We start from the raw sequence: 18,859 nt of genomic DNA on the forward strand, positions 1-18,859 counted from the left end.
TGTAGTAGCCCAACTTGGTTTAGACAGAAGTATGGATTGACTTCTCTCTGTCTAGTTTAGAGATTAAATATCTAAATCTAGCTTTTCTTTGGCTGCTGAAATCGAGATCTGAGGCTACTAGCACACCCAGATTTCTGACTTGCTCTTTTGACCCTTAGAGCTCTGGACTCACTGTAATGGGACAAAAACAGTCAAAGTTCTTTATCCGAGACAAGGAGTGAAGAGGTTTGTTCACTCAAGTTGCTTAGGCTCTGAATGACGGCAAACACGAGCTAGAGTTACAACCAGAAGAGTTTCAGAAGAGAAAGACACAACCTTAAAGATAAACACTCAGAGGCTGGTAAGTAGGTGTACAAGAAATTTATTGTGTGTTTATTGAACAGGAAAGTAGAGCGTAAGACAAGGAAGTGCTGGAACATTCTACCACTCGGGCTATTTAAAAAGTTAAACAGTAACTCAGAACAGAAACAAACAAAGCAAAGAGGTTATATATGACGCTGTCCTGTTTTGACCACTGCTACATACAGTCTAGATTAGACGACATGTAGAAAATTACGGCTGGTTTATGCTTTCACATGTAAAGGCTGGTACGTCATTGCGGTAGATAAGGTCGAGAGATTATATAAGGGTCTTGGTGTGAGATCATATAAAGGAGACATCTGGTCCTTACATGTTGTCCACTTCCCCAGGGTGAATCAGGGCTCAAGAATGGCTGAGTCATTATGCTTTAGGGAGAGAGAGAGAGAGAGAGAGGGAGAGAGAGAGAGAGAGATTGAATTCTGTGATTTTTACTCAAAAATGCTCAAAATATTAATTTATAGCACCTACTATTCTTGAATCTATAATGTTGATAAGTGAAAAACTACTCAAGCAGTGTTTACTCAAGCAAAAAAAACCTTATCATTGTTTTGATAAAAAATCTTTTGATTTATTAGCATCATGAGCAAGTAATCATCATTTTAAACTTGTGTTTAGCATGCCAGCTACACAGTCTCACTGCTTTCGTGTCTGGTGTAGAGCAAGCTCCACTACGCCATCTAGTGTCGGCTCGTTATATTAGATGCTGCATAAAAGAGCATGTGCTAAATAAACAATCAGTATTGAAAACAACATATGCACTACTGTTCAGAAGTTTGGAACCGCAATTCAATTCGATTTTGGAATCAATTTTGTAAATAATACACAAGCAGTTTGGTTTAGATATTCAGATTAATTGAAATAAACCCCAATTTGTTTCAGTGAAATGTAAAAATTGTATAAAATATGCTTCATGCTACATGAAAAAAAATTTCATGATGAATGGACCAAAAGAAACGGCCCAAAATTATATGGAAAAAAAAGTCTGGTTCTATTGACTTACATTGAAAGTAAAGTACGTTTTTTCCTTCTCCTGTTACCATTCTGGAGATATGAGGTCTTGTTCCGACAACATATATATATATATATATATATATATATATTAGTCCTGAAAATCCGGATCCAGAAAGGGCTAACTTGACAAAACTATATAAATAATAACTGTACAGTACAGTATTTTATAACTTCATGTTCCAAAAAAATATTGAGTAAATCTACAAATTACCTTCTGATGTCCAATATTTAAACCGTTACCTTATTATATACAGGACAACGAGAGTAATTAATATCACCAGTGAACTTCTAAACCCAGCATAACTGATGGCTCACCTCTCACAGTAACCGCGGCGAAGGTTTCTCCGGTGCCCACGTGGTTGCTGGCTACACATTTGTAGTTGCCGCTGTCGGACACTTTGAGCTGGGCGATGGTCAGCATGCCGTCCTTGGTCATCTTTGCTCCTGAAGAGAGCGATGCCCCGCCCACCCGGGACCAGCGGTAGCTGATTGGGTGAGAGCCATGGGCTATGCACTGCAGGCGCAAAGTTTCACCTCGACGAGCAACGACCTGGTCGGGGATTGAGGTGGCGTAGGGCGGGGCTAGAATGAAAAATCAAATGACAAAATTTTAAAAATTGACCTCACTTCTTTTGAAATGTTCTGAGTAATACTCTGTTACTTTCACTGTTAGCAAAGCTAACAGCTAATGTGCTAATATTATTAGTTTCAACACTCATCAAAGAGTCTTCCCTGGTATGAAGAGGTTTTGTCTAAATAACAATTTGACAGTTTTCCTTTCAAAACTGTTGTTAAAAGCTCATATTGAAACTTCATTGGTGGTTCAAAGGTGGTTAAAACACCTGAAAGTTTTTAGTGCTGGTGAGTGTTGACATCACAACAAGGGGATAGAGTATGAGGCCCTTGGCTTTATCTTCCAAGGTAGGGCTTTTGGCAGCTTTTTTACCAGTTTTGCAGCTTTTGCAGAGAAATATGTTATATATGGGGAGACTGAAAAATGTATGAAAAATTGTCCTTAAGCTACTGGTGGGCAGTGTAATTCCCCACATGTAAATATATAGATTTTTTCTTCTTTCATATCCTGGAGTTCACTTTAAACCAACTGTGGTTCACAGTGAGACTGTCAATAAATCCAAAGTCCAGCAGACTGTGCAGAGTTGGCCGAGATAACCCAACAGCCCTGATAACCCACACTAATCTGCACAGCTCTGGACTCTTTGATGATGGTTCTTTAAGGGTTCTTTTCAGATTGATGGAAAATGTGCATAACTGTGCTATAGACAGTTCTATATAGAACCTTTTTGAAAAGGGTTCTATATAGCACCCAAAAGGGTTCTTCTATTGTTACAAGTATGACACCATAAAAATAGAAGAACACTTTTTGGTGCTATATAGAACCATTTTCAAAAAGGTTCTATATAGACTGTCTATAGGATATTCTCCAGCAATCTGAAGAACCCATTTATGATGCAAACAACCCTTTAATCATGCAAAGGGTTCTTTGAGTGTTTATGGTTCTATATAGAACAATTTTCTTTACTAAAGAACCCTTGAAGAACCATCTGTTTTAAGACTGTGGGTAGAACATTATCTCCTGTAAGTCAACTCAGTTTTATTTGTTACTTTAAATTGGTTTATTTTTACAAAAGCACTTCTACTTAAGCAAAGTACAGCCCCCTATAGGATGAACTATGAATTGCAATGAAAAAACTATATTCATATCTGAGGTGTGTTTTTGTGTCACCCCCCAAGACAAAATTCTGTGGCACTGCTAGGGATCAAACCTGCAATCTTACAATGATGTAGCCAATGCTTTGATCAGGGGTGTCCAAATGTTTTGTCTTGGGGGGCCAAACTGCAGTGTTTAAGGTGGGCTTATGGCCAAACAAGAGAAAACCACAAATCAAAAAGGAGATTGGTTGTTAAAAAGTATATTTATAACTTTACACTAAATGGTGTGATACTTTTTTATCACTGGACAAAGAGGTATAGAGATTGGGGCAAATTTCTGGCAGGCCAAATTAAACATCCTTGTGGGCTGACTTGGCCTGTAACTGTGTAATTTCTACTGAAAACATAAGTAATACATTTAAAAATGTAAGTGATTTTTAATAACTCTATATGTTTGTGTGTGTATGTGTTTATTTTAGACTTTTCTCTCACTTACTGTCCACTTCCAGCTGTACGTAAGCTTCACTGTAGCCTGCAGCATTGGTGGCATTGCAGATGTACTGACCTGAGAGAGAGAGAGAGAGAGAGAGATAGAGAGAGATAGAGAGAGAGGAAGACCTTTAAAATAATATAAAGCGCTCAAAGTTGCATCCACTCTTATCTACTATGACACAAACACACAGTGATGTACCTGAGTCCTGTCGTCCCACACTGGTGAGGGTCAGAGTTCCCCCTTCAGCCCTGTGCTGCCATGGCAACGGAGCACGCAGCTTCGACCAGGAAATAACAGGAGTGGGGGAACCTGAAAATGAGCAAATGAGCAAATTTTATTATATGAAACTGAGCTAGAATCATCTGAATAGAACTACTGAATTATTGCTAGGAGTGTGAACAGATGTAAAATAAACTAGATCTGAATTAGCGAGTTGAACCTGCTCACCATGAATGAGCTGCACTATTAATGTACATGTGGTATTGTTCACACTGCAAAAAATGTATCTTGCAAGTAAAATGATCTTAAATATAGTCAATAAATCTAATATTTCTAAAATTTACTTTAACCTTAATTTTACCTTATTTCTAGACACTTTTCACTTGTTTTAAGCAATTTTATTAAGTAAAATATTGGCAGATAATGTTACTTGTTTGAAGAAATGCAGCAAACCAGCAAAAGTATCTGCCAGTATAGGTGAGATAATTTCACTAAAACAGAATTACTTAAAACAAGTAAAAAGTATCTAGAAATAAGCTAGATAATCGTATAATACATGGACAACCACATATTAGATATATCGACTAGATTTAAGATCATTTCACTTGAAAAGATGCCTTTTTTTTGCGGTGCAGTTACATTCTAAGTACCATCATTTATTTTTTTGTTTTTCTGTAAAATGTTTATTATGAGTATTTCACTGTTGTCACAAGAAAACCTGGTATCTCCAAAATGGTAACTTTACAGAAGAAGGAAAAAACATACTTTACTTTGAATGTAAGTCAATGGAACCAGACTTTTTTCCAAGTCATTTTGGGCCGTTTCTTTTGGTCCATTCATCATGAAACTTATGCAACAACAGGCATTTACAAATAAATAAATAAATAAATAAACAAATAAAATTAGTAGTCAAAAATGTGAGTCCAGAGATGTCTTTATCAAAATGAATATAAATAGTAATTCAGGTTCTATTCTTGCAAAAGAACATGATTGGAGTGGGTGTGGTGGGAAAACACCACAAGTAAGATGTTGCTTAGGGCCCCCAGAGCAGATGAGCTCTGGTCTCAGACTGTACACCTGCAAGGCAAAGCTGAAATAGAGAGGTTTCTGATAAAGTGGCCAGGGAGAATGTTTAGCAGTGTTGTTTGAAGCGTTAGAGTGAGATGTCCGTTACCAGTTGCTTGGCAGTGCATGGTCACCATCTGACCCTCTACAGCTGTAATGTCTGTTTGAGAGACCGACGCTCTGGGCTCTACAACACCTCCCGCCAACCTGAGCTCCACCTTCTCTTCAGCTGACCCTTGACTGCTCTGGGCACGGCAAACAAACATCCCAGCATGCTCTGGGGCCGTCACTGTCACCTACAAGTTGGAATATCAACGATATGACAATGTATTTCACTTAGACTTAATAAGTCACAGATTTGTGAGTGAACTATAAGCCTGCTGTTCAAGAGTTTACCAAGCGCTAATGAACATTAAAACAGGTAAGTAGAGATAAAGGAGAAAATGACAGATTTAAAAAAAGAAATAAAATATGACAATAATTAATCAGTACAAAAGGTCATATAATGAACCAATATATATATATATATATATATATATATATATATATATATATAGATAGATAGATAGATAGATAGATATATACAGGAAAGGGAAAAAACTTCATTAATTTGAATGGATGTTAATGGAACCATATTTCTCTTTTTCTCATCTTTTCATCATAAAAAATTAAACATGCTGTAAAAAGCATCTAGTATTTTCAATTTATATCCAAAAAATGAAAAATGTCAAAACAAATGGAGATAAAGTTCTGATAATAATAATGTGTGTGTGTACAAACCACGCACACACCCCAATGCCTACCTGCAGCACCAACGTGGTGTCAGTTGTCGTGGAAGCGAGAACGTTCTCACTTCCCCATTCCTGTTTAAGCCAAGTAACAGAGGGGCGGGGTTTACCAGAGGCGGAGCATTCTAGGCTCAAAGCCCCACCCATTCTCACTGTCACAGGGCTGGAGGGTGTCACCCGCACTTTTGGAACCTCTGACACACACACGATACACAATGATGAACATGTACACAAACACGCATTTACATTTACACACAGTTTACACATATACACAACATACACAAATACACAATATATATACATACGCTCACCAAATACAATACAGGACAAAAGTCTGGAGATGACACCTTGTGACACCAGCCTTGTAAGCTAAACACAATAAATGATAACTATTATTATTATTAATATTATTATTAATAGTAGTAGTAGTAATAGTAGTAGTAGCAGTATATTTTTTTCTTAGATGGATGGATAGATGGATAATGGACAGTATGACATTTCTGAACCCAGAACAGATAAATTTGTTCCTAAATGTGTGCAGTAAGTGAGTGTTAATGGTTTTAGTCTAAGTGTGTGCAGTAATAGTGAGTGCAGTGAGTGAGTGTTAATGGGTTTAGTCTAAGTATGTGCAGTAATAGTGAGTGCAGTGAGTGAGTGTTAATGGGTTTAGTCCAAATGTGTTGAGCTCCTGCTGATTCACTTGAGGAGTTTTTCTCATATCCACATTTAGAAGCTCCTGAATGTTCTTCATTGTTTCTTAAACTTTTAAAATCACTCCTTGTTTTGATACTTTGGCCTGTAGTTTACATATTAAATGCACACATGTACAATATGCATTATTATACATATAAACACGTACACACAAACATGTTATGCATATATATATATATATATATATATATATATATATATATATAGTATAAATATATGTATATTCAGTCCTGTGCAAAAGTTAGAGACCAGTCGGTATGCCTGTTAAATAAGTTAGTTAATCAAGTTGAAAACTGAACCTGAGGAGCTATAACCTGCAGCGAGGTTTTGAGGACTGAATGATCTACTTTTGAGATCTCTGGAAGTTACAGAAAACAGTACGTATGCTGACTAAGCAAAGAAAGGCTTTTAGAACGATGTCTATAAACATCAGTATTCAGTACAAAGGAAGAAGCTGCTGCCATTGTTAGAACAATTGACTGGCCACTCCAGAGTCCAGACCTCAACATCACTGAATATTTGGGTTTACTTGGATAATGAGAAGCAGAAAATGCCAAACCAGCTTATACCTTTTGGCAGTGTCTTTGGCAGTCTTTGGCCTTTGGCAGTGTCCCTTCCAAAACATATAATTTTTGGAAATAATGTACAATACTTTAAATACTTTGGATAAACATGAATATAGAAAGACCGATGCTACACACTAACACAGATTGGACTCACGTTTAATGGTCAGCACTGCAGTAATGGTGGTTTTGCCCTGTGCATTGGTTGCTATGCAGCGGTACTGCCCCTGGTTGCTGGGGCGGGCGTAGGCAATCGTCAGAACTGAACCATCAGGACCAACCTTCACATTATCTATGATAGAATGCAAATTCATGTCAAACACATAAATAAAATAAACCAACATCAGAAACACACATTCATCTAATCCTAACATTTAATTGGTCCAACTAGACCCATTTATGTCCATTAGATAATTTAGTATGAAAAGTTAAATGCTACAGAATGTGTAAAATATGCTATGTTCTAATTGATCTAATGTCTTATATTTTGTACAGTTATACATTAGATAAATAATTTACAGTATCTGCTTGGTATTTTTAGAAATGAGCAATCTGTAGTGACCAAAGACTATATGTAATACTAGGTTTAATATTTTAAGTAATGAAAACCTAATGCTTAATGATTGATTTGATTAATTTGGAAAATGTCTTCAGATTTGTGCTCAAGCAAGCTTAGAAAACCTATGGAAATTTAATATTTCAGCTATGGATATGCTTTAGATTATCTAGTTCAAATTAGTAAGTTAGTTTAACACTATTTTCCTCATTGCTGATTTACTTAATTCACTGAAATAATTCGGATATAAGATTTTTGTGAACAATAAATAACAAACCAGTTAGTCATTAACCTCAAGATTATTGAATCAAAACTAAATAATAAAATATCTAAAACAATTACTGCCCATTTAGAATAAGTTTCTAATATTTTAGAGTTTGGGTTTCTTCTTCCTGTAAATACTAGCAAATAAAACCATCTCTAATATTAGCAACATATATTTCTCAGTATGAAATGAATATGCAATTTTTTTTATTACTTAAAATGTTTTAAGTCATCTGTCAATGCAGTTAGATGATTTATCTTGAGAGGAGAACTTAAGAGGAAATGAAACATGTATAACCATATATTGAACAATTTGACATTCTTAAAACATTCTCATAATGTGAAATTTTTAGATATTCCTCATTATGATAATGATATTAGTTTTCACTTGTCAAAATACAACTGCAGTGTTCAGTGTAGTTACAATTTCATATGTCAGCAGTTCTCAGTCTCAGACCCCCTGCACTGCACATCTGATACCACTTATCAGCTCGTTACCCAGCCTTGAATAAGCTGAGCCAGCTGGATGTATATTCAGAAACACTTATAAATGTGCAGTGCAGGCGTTCCTCAAGGGCTAGTACTAGGGACCACCTCAATTTTTAGTTAAGACTGGGCAACAGATCATATCTCAACAAGTAAAAACATTAAATGTAGGCTACACATATCTCACATTTCCCATTATAATTTTGAAAACATTTTCTAAGATTATTCTACACATTTTTATGTGTTTCAGGTAATTGTATAAAGTGAAATCTCTAACTGCACTGAGTGATAATTTTGCTTGTTTCAAGAAAGATTGCTTGAAAGAAAATACAATTATCTGCTAGTGCATAATGTTATTCCACCTGATTTTTTTTTTTACATTATTTAAATATGTTTACAAACAGGTTGAATGAACCTATAGTAATCTTATAACAATTTCAAGACTTTCATACTGAGAATGAGAAATTTGTAAATTTTAACATCTGCAATTTGTAATCAGAAGACTTAATATCAAGTAACTACTACAAATTATTCAATAACGTACACACTTTTCACTAATTGCCATGAAACAGGCAAAACATAGGTTTTGTAGTGAATAGACTGAGGAAGTGTTCCGAGTACTTACACACCCTTGGAATTTAATAAATAATTTTGTTGCAGTGCATATTCAAACCCACCTCCCAGTGCCTGGTTGTTGACCCTTTTCCACTCCAGCTGCACAGGCTGGGAGCCACTGACCACACGGCACCTAAAACTGACCATCTCATCCTGCTTGATGGCTGCACTGCGAGGCTCAATGGACAGAACCGGCTTCTGGGCCAATGCTGAAACACACACATGCAAAGCATTTGTCTATTAGTGTGACAAAGTAAACACTAAAGTGGTGTTTTCTTTTAAGCCTTATGCCATACAAACTTAAACTGTAATAATACCCTTTTTTTGAAGAAGTGATCAGTTTTGAAGCTCTCCACTGTGAAAGAAGACGTTTCAAGATTTCAACTTATTTTCTGTATTATTTAAGAGTTTAACCATATCTATTGTTATTTTTAAGATTTTCTGGCTTGTTAAGATTTCATTATTTGCAGTGTCACCACATGAGCAGCTGAATTATTAGTTTCAGTCCTTTATTTTTGACTATGTTCATGTCTTTGGAGTTAAAAAAGTCAATTTATTATTATACGGGTGGCTTTTGTTTAACATTTCATGCCTCTTTTTGAGAAATATTTTCAGGAATTTAACTTACTTTAGGCATTATTGTGTTGATTTAAGACTTCCTTAAAGAAACTTTTGTTTATTTAAAAGCAGAGTTTCTCTAGTATTGAGCTTGAAGGTGTTAAAGAATTCTCATTTCAATAAATTTTATACCAAATGAGGTTTTGAGAAATGAAAAAGTAATGCATTCATGATTTAAATTAGGAAAAAAAATACATTAAAATCTCTGCATTCTCTGCACTATGCTATTAGAAATCAAAGTTCCTTAAACCTTGGTTCTTGGCTTGGTAAGATATTTCTGGCTAAAAGAACCTTTGCTGTTCTTGAGTTTACCTAGTCTTAAGTCCCTTTCAGTATCTGTTTTAAAAGGCTGAATTTAGAGCTTCATTTTACATGCTCTTCAAAACCTTGCATCCCAAAATACAGAATCCGAAATCTTCACATTAGGTGAGTTCTTCCACAAAACATGTCAAAGCACATATTGAGACATCTTTAACAGTCTTCATCTATATAGATTCTGAATTTAACAGTAGCATCTTACAACATTCACCAACATTGAGCCTCATTCACCAACCATTCTTAGAAAGAAATTTCTTCTTAAACTCATTTACGCAGTTTTCACAAAGATTCTGACATTCACCACTGTTTTCTTATGTGGGATTTGTTCTTAGGTAAGAACAGAATGTACACACACTCAAGAGCACAAAAGTGAGAAGAGTTTTGTGCTTTAAGAACACGTCATGAATCTGACACAGACTTTTTCTTAGGGCCTTTCTTAAGAACACACTTAAGAAAACCTTAGGAAGATATTGGTGAATGAGGCCCAGTGTTTCCATGTAAGACTCTGGAACTTCAATTCATGAATTTGTAGTATCCATAGACACTTGGTTCTTAGCATTCCTTACAATGTGAAAGCTTGTTGCAGTTCTAATAGCCACATATTCTGTATTTGCCATATGTTCCAGGAAAACAGCAAACTCTTTTCCTTCAAATCTGGGCTCTCAAATTCCACTGTCCTGCATGTGGCTGATTCGAATCATCAGCTAATTATGAAGCCCTTGGTGAGCTGAAACAGGTGTGTTGGAGGAAAAGCACTGAGATGTGGGACCCCCGCTGACTTCACAGAGAGAAATGAGGTGCCTGAGGCTTCGCTCTCCAACCGCAACCCCACATCCCACTAATTACATTCCCTTCCTCGTTATGAAGTAGAGGTCATTAGTGAAATCAGGTTTGGAATAAGTACCTGCAGACATGGCAGTCCTTGTTTGGCAGCAGTGTTCAGAGGTACCAGGGGGGTTTCATTTTAGTAAAGTTGAGTTAAAATAAATCACATACAGTGATGATTGAAAGCCCTAGAGCCAATCAGACATACTGAGGTGATTACAGATAGCTTACGGTTAGCTCATTCCTCACTTTAATGCTTGCAGATGCACCCTGTTTATCATTTTAACCTAGAACAGACCTTATTTTAGCAAATGTGTTGTGTCATCTGCTTTTTCACAAACAGAATATTGTAAGGATTATCGCTTGAGTGGAAATGAATTGCTAGCCAGTGAGCTAATTAGATTGAAATGATAAAGTAGAGTCTTTCATTTTTTCACTGTGCATTCTTAAAGGTGCCAAAAGTTGTTTCTTTGGAGTAATTTGATAGCAAATCCACTTTTGGCTCCCTGAAGACGTTCAGTGGATGGTTCTTTGAATCTATGTTTGTAAATGAGATGTGCAAGTGTGAAGAACCTTTGTAAAGTCTAAAGAACCTCCTCGTAGTATAAAGGTCTATGCTAATTGAAGGTTTTTCCTAGAATCGTACATCCATGTCAAAAGCCATGCAGAAACCTTGGGGTTGAAATTGGCAGTTCACTTTATTTAGATGAACCAGATGGCCTAATTCTGATATTGAGCTGAGGTCAGTGCCTTCTGTGTTAAAACACAACAGCAAACATTATCACGTTACTGTTTTTTGAGGGTTTTTCTGGCTTGTTCAGACACTTGAGGACTTTGCAAAGCTAGCATATCACTCCAAATCAGTTTTTGACATAATTTGAAAAAGTGCCTGTTGCTCTTTACATTGTGCAGAAATTTCAAGATAAACAGACCAAAATAAATTGTCTGAAATTACTTGGAAAAAAGGCTGGTTCCATTGACTTACATTAAAAGAAAAGAAGGTTTTTCTTTCTCCTGTAAAGTTAGCATTTTGGAGATATGAGGTTTTGTTCCGACAGCAGCGAGATGTAACACTGAACAAACAGCTATTGAATTAAGTGACTTTTACTTAGAAATTCTATATTTGGTGAACCTGAAGTAGGCAAACACATTAAAATATGTACTATAAACTAACAGCTCTAAGCACTCCTGAACAATCAAAACTCACAACAGAGATGAGAGAAAACCATGCAGAAGCTAAAAGAGACCAATGACTGGCTCACATTCAGCTCACTTCATTTCAAATTATAATGGCATTAGAGAGAAATGTTCTACTTAAAGTGTCTGAAGTATATCAAGGTCTTCGGGTGTTTAGGATGATGTAAAACAAAGTAAAGTATGTTGATTTAAATCTAAAAAGGTAGTTAAAGTAATGAGCTTAGTATTACAGAACAAACAACTTTTGTTTTAACATCTTTAGTTAAAGATTCTACACACGATTATAAGCATGATGGTTATTGTTATGAAGTGTATATTGTTTTAACATTTGAAATGACATTTCATTAAAACTTATTTAGTGATTAATCTTGATGTTTGTATAAACTAGTCCAAATGTTAGATAAAATCAATACAAAAACATATTGATGTTCATTTAATTTCGCCATTTCCCATTTTGTTTCACTCAGTCTGTCAAAATTGAACAAATGAGGGAAACTGTACTAAGCTTTACCATGTACTACTAATATTTATGAGGCACCATTACTGCTTTAACCTTAAAGAAACAGATCCAGAGCACTGAAGACCAGTGAAAAGTTAGAAAGTATGTTATTTATGTAGTGAGTGAAGGATTTTTTACCTGTAACCAGAAGACTGGACAGAATCACTGCAGCTCTGACGAAATCCATGATGAAAAGACAGATTCTACCTCTCCCTCTCTGTCCTTCTGTCAATGTATCACTCTTTTCACCCTCAATCCCCCTCCCTTCATCATTTCATCACATTCCCACCCCCTCCCCCCTCCATGCACACACACACACACACATCACTCCTTCACTACTCAGAGGGACACTAAATTTACATTACATTCACTCATATATTGTATTATATTTATATAATACATAATTGAATGTATCAATGAATTCCACTCATATGGACATGATGTACATTTTATACATTTTACATGAGTAAAAAAATAATATAAAAATACCAAAAAAGTCAGTTTTACTTTTCATTTTAGTTTGTTTTTGTCAATAAAATTGTAAATAAGTGAATATAAATAAGATTGGAACAAAATCTTTGATTGCACCTCATTATAAGTGGACATTAAATGTCCTTATATATGCCTAATAAACTAGTTGTTGGTAATTCACTGATTGATTATTACTACATGATTGAGCAGTAACTGTCTCAAAAAGGCCTAACAATAGCATTTCCAAGTGCTCTTTAAAATTCTTCATTCACTCGAATGCCAATTAATTGGTAGACATTGGTTTGATAAGTTACTTATCAGCCACTGACTTGATAAGCCTTAATAAGGGCATAATTTTAATGTTGTACAAAAGACTATGATGTATAACACACAAATAAAATCACTACAGAAAATGATAAATCACCCTAGTTATTGCTTGGTAATGTAGCAAAGAGCAGCCAGTTACATACTAAGTACTGGCTTGTAAAATCTTAAGAATTGGATTATAATGTCATCCATATTGAAGTGTTGCCAAATATTGTTACATTAACAGTTAAATAAAAATTCAGATTTTCAGATTCGTCCTGCAGTGGACTGGTGATCTGTCCAGGGTGTATCCTGCCTTCCACCCAATGACCACTGGGATAGGCTGCAGCTCCCCCTGGCGACCCAGAAGGATAAGCGGCTTAGAAAATATTTGTGTGTGATTTTCAGATTCTCCTGAAAAGTCACTATTTTTGAGATACAATATTTTGTCCTGAAAGCAACAATATTTCACCATTATTGCTAAACAAAGGTAAACCTAAAGGCTGCAAACACTATTTTTTGCTCTTGTGCAAATGATGTATACATTTGAATGAAGTGAATTCAATGCAGTGCTGTATTCAGTGTGTAAGACCTGCAGAGGAAGTGTTCATGAACTGGTTAGAGGAATTTGATTCAGAGTTACTGTGTGTTAATTGGAGCCTGGTGACAGTCCTGTGATCCTGCAGTGAAACGGCCGGCAGCTGCCTGAGTCTAATCTGATTTCATGTTTAATCAACATGCACTTTCACCATTCGCAAACAGAAGAAGAGTCTGCAGTCTGGGTAACGGGGGAGAGTGGGTGGGGTGGTGAATGCTGGTTTGTGTGCCTGTGTACGTGCCTGTGTGCAGGTTGTGCCGTGTGTGGATAATGGAAGATTATTCAGGATCCTACCAGGAATAGCAGACTTATTCAAATAAATGTGTGTGTGAGTCCCAGAATAAGTACTTGTTTTATAGTTATTCTATTCAATATTAACATGTGCTATACATATTATCTGTTATATGTTACAGCTGTATGCAAAAGTTTAGGTGCTCCTGGTCATTTATTTTTTTTTGTTTTTTTTGTTTTTTTATTTTAAGGGGGGAAAGTTACCACATTCATAATTTTAAATGCACAATTATTGTTTGTTTGTTGAATTTAACATATTGGGGGGAAAAAAGATATAAAAGACATAAAATATGACACGTAAAACATCTAGAATATTTTTACCCCCAAAACAGTGCTGTGAAAAAGTATTTGCCCCTTCACAATTTCATCTATTTTTACTAATTTGTCATTTTAAAATGTTTCACATCATCCAACTAATTTCATTATAGCATAAAGTCAACACAAGTAAACATAAAATGCAACTTTTAAATGATCATTCCATTTGTTGACAATAAAGATTTATTCAAAACCTATCACAACTATGTGAAAAAGTAATTGTCCCCCTAAACCTGATAACTGGTTGTGCCACTGTTTGTTCTCTGGTTGTGCCACTGTTGTGCTCCCTGCAGCTCTCCTATGGATGCCTTTTGCCCAGTGTCTTTCTTATTGTGGAATCACATACTTTGACTTTAAATGAGGCAAGTGAGACCTGCAGTTCTTTAGATGTTCATCTAGGTTCTTTTGTGACCTCTTGGATGAGGAGTCTGTGCGCTCTTTGTGAAATTTTAGCAGGCTGGCCACTCCTGGGAATTAAACCCAGTGGTGAATTGAATTTGGCTAACTCATTGATATAGTAGGTAAGAGGGCAATTACTTTTTCACATAGGGACCAGGTCTGACTGAACAGCAGTTTTTTTTTTTTAATAAATGAAATCATCATTTAAAAACTCTCGAACTGATGTGGTCATTTCAAGCATGAAGAAATCCAAACTCTGCACACCATTTGCCAAATATCTGTGTTCTGTTAGATTTCAGTTGAAGTGCTTCAAAAATGCTGGAACAAGATGATACTGGAAGGATCTCTAAAACACTAACAGAAATGTACATAAACTTTCTCACTATCCAGACAAACATGCTAAACAAAAACACGACAACAGTGAGGAGCTAGACACAAAACAATTTCTGGAGAAATCCTTTTGAAATTGTCAAAGCTGTCAAAGTCAAAGTCATTAACCTTAGTAATGACTTGGAGTGCTCAGAATTTGCACTGCAATTTTTCAGAAGGAATCTGTGTTTTACCAGAAGAAAGTCTATTGCTTTTTGCATCTGAGTTTTTTCAAGAGGTTTTAGCTGCTGTACATGTTTCAGTGCTATCTGACCAAAGATTTTAACACAGTGACATCATTTCTCACAGAAAGGCCATGCGTCATATCTCTGGACAAACCAGAAGAAGAATGCTACTTTTGCTTTATTGTCCACTTCATAAGAAAGCCCTATTGGGTAATTCTACTCACTATAAAGTTTATAAGCTCAACTAAACAGGTCTACAAATCTAGACAGCAGCTGTCTGTTGCATTCTGTTGCTGCACATTTTCCCAGCCTCCCTCTACCCCATTCAACTTTGGCCAGTTTCTGCCCACAGGACTGCTTTTGTCCAGATATTATTTGGGTGGTGGACCCTCATTATTTCAGTGACATGGACATGGAATAGTGCATGGTAGTACGAGTGTATTAGACACAGCAGTGTTACTGGGGTTTTTAACACATAATTGTCACTGCTAGGTTGAGAGTGGTCCACCACCCAAAAATATCCAGCCAACAGTGACTCTCTGATTAGAAATTGACCATTGACAAAGTGCTAGATAATGACTATCACAAACTGTGCATCAACAGGTGCACTACATTTTAACTGTACACAATCCAGATGAAGCTACAAGAGAGGAGTTTCTAATAAAGTGATCAGAACTGTACACTGCAAATACAATAAAGAATGCTCACTGTCATTGCAGATTTGTTAGCTGTGAACTTAGTAAAAGGTACTGTGAATCTGTAACTTATTTACATGAATGATAATTTGAATATGTTCTTACCTAGGGCAAGTTACAATTTTAATCATGTTACAGAGGTAGGTAAATGTGTGTCTTGCTAAAGGACTCTTATTGGTATAGCATGGTGTGCTTGCCCAGTTGAACATTCAAACCCCAGTCTGCCCAGTGAACGGCAGGAACACATTGTGATTCAAACGTATAATCAAATCACCTTTTCTTTGCCCTGTCATGGACTTTGCAGTTGTGGCCTCTCATGTGAAAGCTGTGAGATATTTTCTTCAGTAATGGCACTGAAATTTGCTGGATTCAGGAGTGGAGCTGCATGTCTTATGCATGTCTTTGTATTATCATCAGTGTCAGAGCAAAACTTCTTTAAATTGTTAACTACATAAAACAAGAAAAAATTGTTCTTAACATTAATGTACATTAATATAGCAAGATATGATTCAAAATGATTCTGGATCATTTCTATTTGTCCCAAAATGTTCACAAAACCTATACAGAAGTTGGTGTGTTATGCACTGAATGAAAAAAAGAGATGCATTGTTTTGTTCTGCTAACAGTGATTTGTGAAACTGAAGTACTGTGGCTTTAAAATCTGTGTGTTAATCAATGAGTAACACACATAATATTGCATAAATACACACTTTTCTGTGTATGAAAAGACCCATCCTGTAATATCTCATGTTTTATTGTGTCACTTTTATTTTATTTTATTTAAGTACTTGTCTTTAGAATTTGATGTGTCATTGCCACTGATTTTAAATTAATACTCAGTTTCTTATGTTACTGTTGTTATATCACCCGTCTATAAAACACTTTGAGTTGCCACCGTATGAGAAGTGCTCTCTAAATAAAAAAGGTTATTATTAAAAGATATTATAATTATATTCTATAGCTTTCCAATGTTTTTCATCCTGTATTAAATGTTTTTTGTAACTACAATTTTAAATTTAAATGAAAAGTTCCATGTAAATAATGGTTATTACTGTATGTGAACTCCAGATGCGTGCAGGCTCACTCTGGACCCAAACATGGCATACCCACTTCTGTATTTGTCCAACAGGAACAAGAAGGTGAAATATGTGGTGAAAGATTTCTCCTTTACTGACCATCCAGAGAGATTTAATGGGAGATCTCAGGTGATGTGCAGGGAAAGTCTGTCTGGACACTATTACTGGGAGCTGAATGGACTAAATGGGAGGCTGAAGTAGGAGTAACTTTCTAAGAAATAAACTGAAAAAGACCGAAAGGTTGTGATCTGGGTGTTCATGAAAACTCTTTAAGTCTCCTGTGTGAAAACTTGACATACACTGCCAAACTCAAGAAAACCATGATACCCTGCCCTCTGGATCCACCAGAGTAGGAGTTTATCTGGACAGGCCAGTCGGCACTCTATCATTATCATATCTACAGCATCTTAACTGGCCCCTTACAAACTAGTCCACATACACACATTCCAATCTATATTCACCAAGCCCCTCTATGTGGGGTTTGGGTTTCCTCCAGTTGGGTATATACATTTCTCTGTACCTCTACTTTCAACTGAATAACATTTCTTATAGGTCAGTGTGAGATTTGACCAGTACTCACATGGACTAGAAGATTGTAGTATATTGTTTGTCCGCTAGATGGAAACAGAGTGCTACTGTCAATATGCGCTATTGTTTTATTGCATATGTTGTTTCATTTGAAACTATAAACTTTTATCTTTGTCTCAGGTTGACAGAAGCTGTCTCATTCTGCCCATGCACCGTAAAGGTTAACCAATAAATCTCCTCCCCTAATTAGAGACTGCAAGTGAAGGAAGTCTATCTATAATGAAATGAGAATGGTGAGGGACAGGTTTGGAAAAGTCTCTCAGTCTTGACCAATTCACAGTCATCTGCCATAATCTCATGTCACTGTCACATTGCATTGACTAATTATCAACCATTTCTTTAGCTAAATTTGTTGTGTTAGAGGACAGAAAACACAAAACAAGCACAGGTCCTCCAGGGCTGGACTAAAGTACCACTAAGAGTACCTCATTCTCAGGATGTTCTCTCACACAGTTGAAATAACCTTGATCTTAGCTTAATGCTTTCCAGCAGCAGGACCATTCTCATTACTGCAGTGACACTAACATGGAAGTGTGTGTGGTGCTGGTTCGAGTGTATTAGACACAGCAGAGTTACTGGGAATTTTAACACATAATTGTTACTGCTAGGTTGAGAGTGGTCCAACACCCAAAAATATCCAGCCAAGAGTGATTCTCTGCTTAGAAACTGACCACTGATGACGTGCTAGAGAATGGCTAACACAAACTGTGCATCAACAAGTGGACTACAGTCTAACTGAACAAAATCAAGATGGGGCTACAAGATAGGAGTTTCTAATAACGTGATCAGAACTGTACACTGCAAATACAATAAAAAGTGCTCACTGTCATTCCATGTTTGTTAACTGTGAACTTACTAAAAGGTACTGTGAACCTGTAGCTTATTTACATTAATGGCATTTTGAAAATGCTCTTCACTAGGGAAAGGTACAATTTTAATCATGTTACAGAGGTCAGTGAATAAGTCTCTTGCTAAAGGACTCTTATAGGTATAACATGGTTTGCTTGCCCAGTTGGCGATTCAAACCCCAATCTGCCCAGTGAACGGCAGGAACACATTGTGATTAAAATGCATTATCCTTTGCCTTTGCTGTTGTGGCCTCTCACAGCTGTGAGATATTGTCTTCAGGAATGGCACTGAAATTTTCCCAATTGAAAGAACTGGACCTCAGTGACAATGACCTGCTGGAATTCAGGAGTGGAGCTGCTCTCTGCTGGATTGAGTAGTTTACACTGTATATTGGAAAAACTTGAAGGTTGAAGATACATTTGAATTAACTTTTTCTCTCACTTATAAAATCAATATTT

The 18,859-nt window shown here is 36.2% G+C and overlaps 1 protein-coding gene across 1 annotated transcript; it reads right to left on the reverse strand.

Moving 5' to 3' along the window:
* Window positions 1-344: 344 nt before the first annotated feature.
* On the reverse strand, window positions 345-12,534 carry LOC118797844 (basement membrane-specific heparan sulfate proteoglycan core protein-like). The gene is made up of 9 exons (XM_036557119.1): window positions 12,398-12,534; window positions 8,865-9,011; window positions 7,039-7,173; window positions 5,623-5,801; window positions 4,929-5,115; window positions 3,734-3,844; window positions 3,539-3,607; window positions 1,687-1,953; window positions 345-725 (listed from the first exon to the last, which is right to left on the reverse strand). Exons 1-9 carry the CDS (start codon window positions 12,444-12,446, stop codon window positions 721-723), a joined length of 1,149 nt encoding a protein of 382 aa, XP_036413012.1. The 5' UTR covers window positions 12,447-12,534; the 3' UTR covers window positions 345-720.
* Between the last annotated feature and the right edge of the window lie 6,325 nt (window positions 12,535-18,859).

This window comes from Colossoma macropomum, unplaced genomic scaffold (genome assembly GCF_904425465.1).
Source record: "Colossoma macropomum unplaced genomic scaffold, Colossoma_macropomum, whole genome shotgun sequence".
In the NCBI taxonomy this organism is placed as follows: Eukaryota; Metazoa; Chordata; class Actinopteri; order Characiformes; family Serrasalmidae; genus Colossoma; species Colossoma macropomum.